Below are 8,347 nucleotides of genomic sequence, written 5' to 3'. Positions count from 1 at the left end.
CAATGACAGCAGAGATTAAGCTGCAACTTCTGTTACCCTTTGTCGAAAATGTAGGAATAACCAAAAGAAACTAACAGAAAACATAGAATAAGATACTGGATTTGGCTGTTTTTAGAATCCACAAGCTCATTCCCTTCCACGGGACTTTTATATTCAGCCATCTCCCTTATTGAATCCCTAGTTACTCTCAGAATTGAGGTAAAACACCCTAGTACCTGGCTTGACATCAAATGGGAAGGATCAGCTTACCTCCCTCCAGAAGTAATTTCAAACTTTTATCTGTTAACAGAAGTCTAAGTTTCAACTATTGAGAACACCAAGAACACAAAGCAGTTCTCTCTTCAACGCTCATCCTCTAGCCCAGAGTTTGCTTCCTTCCAGGATGATCGACAGTGGGAAAATACTCTCCTCATGAAAATCTTCTTTCATTGCCTTTGAGATGAACTTTCCCCCATCTCTTCTCCATTCTCTATAGGTATGCCTTCCTAAGGCTCTGTACGCAGCCTTCTTTTGGCCTTTCTGTATTTTGATTACTTGCACTCTGACTATAATCACAGTCTGTCAGCTTTAATGAGCACTTCCATGAAGATGACTCTGAATCCTACCCACCCAGCCCTGATTTACCCTTGTATTCTCCCACGGTGTGGCATAATGGAAAGACCATAGAGCATGGCATTGAAAACCCTGAGTGGTAGGACTGGAATAGATCAGGTCTGGGACTTACCAAGCCAGTCCTTCTCCCCTCAGTTTGCCAAAAAGAGAAATGACAGTCACTGGTTTCCATAGAAGCAGGATAGCCTTTGAAGTGTCCCCGCCCCTAACTTTTCACACGGAAGCTCAATCTGGCAGATTTATAAACTGGTAGTTTGCAGCTTCCTGCCCTAACCTGCTCCTTCCTCCCTCTGAAATGAACAAGTCTCTCCTGCTGGAGCTCCTCATCCTGCTCTGCTGCTTCAGAGGTGAGTCTCTAGGGTTGAGTTTCAACTATTGAGAACACCAAGAACACAAAGGGTTGGTAGTTAAAGAGATGTGTTGAGGATCCTGGAATGGGCCAGGGTTCCATGAAGAAGTCCTCCTGTAGGAGCCCTGTGGTAACAGAAGCTGTCATTCTCATGCCATGCCTTCCACAAAAATGCATCATATCCCTGGGACTTTCACCAAAGCCTTAGTCCTTCCCTTGTAGGAGGAAATTGGTGAATTATAAAGAAATGAGGAGGATTTTCACAGAGACTTTGAGGTGGGGCTTGTTAAAATAAGATGTGCAGAAAGTATATCTTTTTTTTCCCCCCCAACAGTACTGTCTGGGTCATTTTTAAAGCATGAACCTACAAGTGAGTAGAAATGGATCAGTGATGTGGGAGAGGGAAATTTGGAGGAGAGGGGAGATGAATGGGACAGGGTATGCATTAGGGATCGAAAGGAACCCAGAGATAGACCTTGAATTTCAACACTCAGTAATCTCTTCCATCAGGATGAGGCTGGGACGGGGGCTGATTTTAAGTTCGACCAAAGATCATAACAGCAGTTGACAAGGCTTAGAGTGAGTTATTAATGGACAAGGGAAAAGAGAAAAAGGGAAAAGAGAAAGTGAAATGTTAACTTTACAGGCACTAACTGGCCAAATCTAAAGTGTAGCAATGAATTTCAGATGCTTTTCTTCATTGTCAGCTTCCAGAAACACGTAGGTAAGAAAGCCATGCAGGGTCGATTTAAAAGAAGGAAATGGGATAGCAGGAAGGAAAGTATATTTATCTTTCTCTTTCTGGTCTATACTGCATCCTATAGGGATGGGTAGAGGAATCTGAGAGGCTCTGTAGAGGTGAAGAAAATTAAAAGGAGGGAAGAGGTGCAGAGGTGCTATCAGACAGGTGACCAGGCTTTGAAAGGACAGAAAGGGCCTGGAATGGCTTCAGGTTAAGAGCACAGGATGAACCCAATGAATTACAAGGATTACAAGGACCTTATGCCGGGGTAAATCTCAGGCAAAATTGCAGATTTGTTTTATATGTTATTTCTCTTTGTCAGCATAGACTACATACTGTCTGTTGAGGAAAATTCTTTCCCTAGTGAGTATGAAGAGGAGTTGTTCTGATTATCTCGGTCTTGATTTTGTTCTTTTCCTTATCCCTCCACCTTTTTTTCCTGTCCTGTTTTCTTTTTTTTCTTTTTTTTTCAGGACACAACTCTTGAGACCCAGTCCCTCTCTTGGCTTAGCCTATTTTAATGGAGGGAGGTGCCCACACTTAATGAGTCTCTGGGAAAGCCCTCCAGGCTTCAAGCAGACTTCTAACCTGAAAGGGAGATAGATGGGTTCTTCCATGGCAGGTTGAGATCTGCTCTCACTTCTATTTCCCTACTCTCCGGGACAAATTATAGTTACTATTCGCTGTAGGACGTGCCACATACAGTTTCCCAGAGAGGAGTGTTTCACAGGCAGAGGAGTGTGTGCGGCAAAATCGGATGAGGCTTGTGTAACTGGGAGAATTTTCAAAGGTAAGTTATGGGTGGGGAAAGGAAGAAGAGGCGGAGGAAGAAGACAGGGAGATGTCAGCCATGGTAAAAAAGAGGGGCCTTCCTTTACTACAGTCAGTCTCAGCCCGGGGGTGGCTAGTATCTCTACCCACGTCATACGCCATAATGAAGATAGATGAGGGTGACTACTAGGGGTCGGGGTCTATAGCTATAGAATCAGTGTTTTGAGAAGCATGAAGACAACAGAGGAGGCCATGAAGGTAAGAGGAGAGGCACACTGTGGCCAGTGGAGGACATTCGCGTGGTGGAGTGGGGAGGGCAGTTCCTTCTCTTGGGCCCTGGCTGGAATTCCTGGTGGGTGGTTTTAAACCATGGAACTAGAGCGACTGGGATCAGCAATAGATCAGCTAAATGGCCCTTGATGAGTAAGACTAAACATCATGATTTTTCTAGTTTCCTACCGTTTATGGCAAGTGATCCTTTAGCATTTGTAACCCTTACTTAACTCAATGTTGATTCTCAATTGAAACATTCAGTTTTGGCAACCCCAGAATTGCAACCTTCATCATCTCCCCACCCCCAGTAACTTTTTTGAAACTACTCTACCATTGCCTTTCATTTGGGAAACCCCCAACTTGCAACATCTTTCAATTCAAGACTTTTAAATAACAGAGCCTTTAACTACACAAGGATGTTTTTATATGCTGGTGTAGGCTGGAAAGAAATTTCTTTGCAGGAGTCTCTTTGCTGATCTGTTTCTCTTCCCTTCTGCAGGTGATGGTTCTCCCTTCTTATCCTTTAAGGGCTGCCAAAAGTGTGCTAATGTGAATGGCATAAAATGGAGTAATTATTCAGTGAATTTGAGGTGCTGCAAAGGCTATAACTTATGTAATGAAAACATCTAGAAATTGCTGGCCCTTCTGTGGTTCCAATCTCTAGGTGATGTTGTTGCCATGGCTTCTGCACAATGATTTCCTATAAAAACACATTTCAGATCGCAAACATGGCTCTGTCTTTTGTGTATATAAGAAAAAGCCCTCTCCCTTTCTAGATTCTCTGTCTTGGCACCTTGGGAAAGGGGGCACCTTAAGAGCAAGATCAAAAGACCTGCGGGTTGTTACAAAACGTAGTGCTTTCGCCAGATTACTCTAGAGAACTAAGTTGCTTCAGAGAAGGAAGAAGAGGATAGATCATTTCTTTCCCTGTTTCTTCCCTTCTTTCTGTAACAGGCTATTTTCATATTTTTAATGTTATTTTTTTCCTTCTGGATTTCCCTTCTCATTCCATTCCAATTCCAAATATAAAACCCTGTCCTCATGGGGAGGAATGTGGCAAAGTGAAAGAGATGTCTTGAGTCTTCTTGAATTTTGTTCATGAATGCTAGTCCCAGAGTGAGGAGAAAGGTAGAATGGAGAAAGGAATTTGTACCAGAACCATGAAGAAAGAAAGATTTTCTGCCTTCTGGAAGGAGGCTCTCTTTGAAGTTGGGGGTTGTAGAAGAAAGGAGGCACCTATAGGATTCTAGAGACAATACTTGCACCCTGCTTCTTTGGCAAACTCATCGGAAGGCATCAACCCCTAGAGAGGGAAGAGCTGCAGGATGCTTCCAAGGTGATGAGACCAAAAGCAGCCACACAATACTCCCATGCCTGAAGCACAGCATAGAGGAAGCTGAGATCTGTGGGCTAGGAAGAAACCATGTGCACCTGGCCACTACACCTTTCAACAGCAACTTTCTTAGAGAGCAAATGCTTCTTCCCTCCCTCCCACCCCATCTCATACACACTCAGGCCTTCTGCTATGCCTAGTGTTAGCACCCTAGGAAAAAATAGGGGTTGGACAGAATATGCTTACAAGGGTTGAGACTAATTCTTAACAAAATGGTAGGATGAAGTCTAGAAGGGGTGGTTAATTGATATTATTAAAATGTCATAAAGTTGCATTTTTTCACAACTATAATGTATTCTGTACTTCCTTTTCCTTCCAAACTCTTTCTTAATTTCTTCAACAAACATTTATTTAAAACCTTTTATATTTCAGGCACTACTAGGCCCTAGGATACATGATCACTATCTTCATGGAATTAAAAACAAGAATGAAAAGATATGTGAAGAGATCATTAAACATGCAAGTTGAATCAAAAATCATAAAAATTGGGTAGGATTATTTGGTATAAATTATAATAGATCAAATAAAAACATGATAAATGAAATATTAGAATGAATAAACAAAAGATAAGCAAAGGATTAAATAGCTGGAAGATCGGAATGAAAAACTCTCCCAGAATGCGAAAAGAAAGATGACTTAGAAAATATGGCCACAAAATTAAAGATTTACAAAGTAAAAATATGAGAAATAAGAAAAGAAATATTGAGTTAATGATTACGAGAGACAACAAACCTTCAAGTATTTCTGGTAAGAGCAGGAAAAGCATAAAGGGAGAAGAAAGAAATGTTAAAAGTCTTCAAGTGCTTTAACAAAGAAATTCAAGTTCCTTAACATGTCTAAATGCTATTTCTGGGGTGGCATATTAATAATTAAGACAGCCAGTTTCATGGAAGATTACAACAATTTTTGAAGCCTAAAATAACCTTTTTCTAAGAAAAGAACCATAATAACAATATATTTTTTTGCACACTTCTTCCCGCGAGTAGGAGAGTGAGGACAATACTTAGTGAGTGTTCTCCATGTAGTTTTTATCAGAACCTGTCTTATGACATAAAATATTATGTTTTATGCAACTATAGAATATTTTCTCATTCTTATCTTTCTCAGGCTCTGTTGGATTAACCTAGTACTTATTTATTTTTTCTATTAGCTTTTAATTCTTTAATAATTCTTTCAGTAGTTATGCATTCTTGATTGTTACAGTCTACCTTAAATTAGTACATGTACTACCTTATTAGCAATACAAGAATCTTATATCAATTTGATTCCATTTACTCCTTTCTGCTTCTTGTGTTACTATTGTCATTCCATTTTTATTTATTGATAGCACTATTTATTGTGGTAAAATGTACATAACATAAAATTTACCATTTTAACTATTTTTAAGAATGTAGTTTGGTGACAAGTACATTCACACTGTTGTACCACTATCACCACCATTCATCTCTAGAATCCTTTTTATCTTACAAAACTGCATTTCTGCCTATCAAACAATACTCCCCATTCCCTGACAACCATCTTCCACTTTCTATTTCTGTGAGCTTGGCTACATTAGACTTCTCTTATAAGTGAAATCATTCAGTATTTGTGTTTTTGTGACTGACTTATTTCACTTAGCACAATGTCCTCAAGGTTCATCCATGTTACAGAATATGCCAGAATTTTCCTCCTTTTTAATGCCAAATAATATTCTGTCGTATGTATATGCCACCTTTTGTTTATCAGTTTACCCACCGAAGGACACTTAGGTTGCTTGCACTTCTTGGCTACAGCAGTTTACATTTCCACCAAGAGTTCCAATTTCTCTACATCCTCACCAACACTTGTCACTTTCTGTTTTTATGGTAGTAGCCATCTTAACGAGTGTGAAGTGGTAGCTCACTGTGATTTTATATGCATTTCCCTAATAACTAGTGATGTTAAACATCTTTTCATAAGTCTGTTGGCCACCCATATGTCTTCCTCGGAAAAGTGTTTATTCCGAGGAAGACATATGGGTGGCCAACAGACTTATGAAAAGATGTTTAACATCACTAGTTATTAGGGAAATGCATAAAAAAATTATTTTATTATTAGTTTCAAGCATAAAAAAATTATTTTATTATTAGTTTCAAGCATAAGGTACATTTACATAGTTTTTGAAATAATCCCCCTGATTACTCTTTCTCTCCTCTGGCTCTATACCTAGCTATTACATTAGTGCTGACTGCATCCCCTATGCCTTGCTCCCCATCCCTGTGACCAGATCTATCAACTACTAGTATGTCCTTCTTTAACTCTTCACCCCTTTCTCCCAAATACAGTCTCTGCAAATCAATTAATGTGATATACCACATTAACAAATTGAAAGATAAAAATCATATAATCATATCAATAGACACAGAAAAAGTGTTTGACAAAATCCAGTATCCATTTATGATAAAAACTCTCAGCATAGTTAGAACAGAGAATGCATACCTCAACTTAATAAAGGTCACATATGACAAACCTACAGTTAACATCATACTAAATGGGAGAAAGGCCAAAAGCATTTTCCTTAAGGTCAGGAAAAAGACAAGGATGCCCACTTTCCCCACTCCTCTTCAACATTATGTTGGAAGTCCTAGCCACACCAATCAGACAAAAGAGAGATAAAAAAGGTATTTGAATTGGAAAGGAAGAAGTAAAACTCTTCGTTATTTGCAGATTACATGATACTATATAGAGAGAACTCTAACAATTCCACCAAAAAACTGTTAGAACTGGTCAATGAATTCAGTAAAGTAGCAGGGTACAAAATTAATATTCAGAGGTAAGTGGCATTTTTATATACCAATGAAGAACTTTCAGGAAGAGAAATTAAGAAAACAATCCCATTTACAGTTGCCTCAAAAACAATAAAATACCTGGCAATCAAATTAACCAAAGAGATCAAAGACCTGTTCTCAGAAAATGATAAGTCATTCAATTCAATGCAATCCCTATCAAAATACCAATGGCATTTTTCAGAGCCAGAACAAATAATCTTAAAATTTATATAGAACCACAAAATACCCCAAATAGCCATGGCAATCTTGAGAAAGAATAAAGTTGGAGGTATCACACTACCTGATAGCAAACTATACTACAACTCTACAGTAATCAAAACAGCATGGTGCTGGCATAAAAACAGACACAGATCCATGGAACAGAATAGAGACCCCAGAAATAAATCCACAACTGTATGCTCATTTAATAAAGGAGTCAAGAATATACAATGAGGTAAAGACTGTCTTTTCAATACATAGTGTTGGGAAAACTGGACAGATATATGCAAAAAAAGGAAACTCAACCACTTCTTACACTGTATACAAAAATAGAATCAAAATGGATTAAAGACTTAAATGTAAGACCCAAAACCATAAAACTTCTAGGAAAAAACATAGGCAGTAATCCCTCTACCTTTTTTTAAATCATATTTTTTTGTTGTTGTTATTGAGTTGTTCTAGTTCTTTATATATTTTAGATATTAGGTCCTTATTAAGTGTATCATTTACAAGTATCTTCTATTCAGTTGGTTGTTTCCTTGTTTTATTGCTGGTTTATTTGCTGGGCAGAAGCTTTTTAGTTTGTTGTAGTCTCATTCATTTACTTTTGCTTTTAAATATCTATTTTTATTTTCAAAATGGCAAATGTAAATAATTTTAATGAATTTCCCCACCTAAATTTGAGATGAAATTGGAGGTATAAGGTAAGGCCAGTTAGATATACCATTGTGGAGCACAGTCTAAGCCAGAGCCTTGTCATTAAACTCTAAAACATCAGAAACAATCCTAGTAGTATCAGTAGTGATCACCCACCTCAAGCATTCCAGCCTACATTAAGCTTGTCTAGTTAGGTCTTGCTGTACTAAAGAGAACCATGGGTGGGCCAGGAAAATGGAGGCAGGACAAGTGAGGGTTTTTTTTTTTATTTTAAAAACTGCCTTATAGCCATATTCTCATGAGCAATGTAAATTCTAACTACTGTGAAATATTCAAAAAATACTCTTCAGTTAACAGAAACTTTAAAAACAGACTTAATGGGCTACATTTAATGATTTGCTTTCAAAAAGTACGATAAGAAAAGGGGGGAAATTTTTTTTACAGTGAAGTCATCTGACAAACATAACGTCATCCAGGTGATCAAGGTCTACATCAACAGCCATAAGGCAGGTTGACAGTACATACCTCAGATAGGATGTGATGAG

The 8,347-nt window shown here is 38.4% G+C and overlaps 1 protein-coding gene across 1 annotated transcript; it reads left to right on the top strand.

Moving 5' to 3' along the window:
- The first annotated feature begins 907 nt into the window (after positions 1-907).
- On the top strand, positions 908-3,377 carry PATE1 (prostate and testis expressed 1). The gene is made up of 5 exons (XM_016122622.2): positions 908-959; positions 1,296-1,331; positions 2,031-2,066; positions 2,377-2,493; positions 3,247-3,377. Exons 1-5 carry the CDS (start codon positions 908-910, stop codon positions 3,375-3,377), a joined length of 372 nt encoding a protein of 123 aa, XP_015978108.1.
- Positions 3,378-8,347: the final 4,970 nt, after the last annotated feature.

This window comes from Rousettus aegyptiacus, unplaced genomic scaffold, assembly GCF_014176215.1.
Source record: "Rousettus aegyptiacus isolate mRouAeg1 unplaced genomic scaffold, mRouAeg1.p scaffold_m13_p_5, whole genome shotgun sequence".
Taxonomy (NCBI): domain Eukaryota; kingdom Metazoa; phylum Chordata; class Mammalia; order Chiroptera; family Pteropodidae; genus Rousettus; species Rousettus aegyptiacus.
This window is presented reverse-complemented; position numbering and strand designations above follow the sequence as displayed.

Bases quoted from the DNA above. Each gene is read 5' to 3' on its own strand.
- PATE1 (XM_016122622.2), top strand. From the start codon at position 908: ATGAACAAGTCTCTCCTGCTGGAGCTCCTCATCCTGCTCTGCTGCTTC. The intron at 960-1,295 runs GTGAGTCTCTAG...CCCCCCCAACAG, and splicing joins CCTGCTCTGCTGCTTCAGAG to TACTGTCTGGGTCATTTTTA. The intron at 2,067-2,376 runs GTGAGTATGAAG...GACAAATTATAG, and splicing joins TGAGGAAAATTCTTTCCCTA to TTACTATTCGCTGTAGGACG.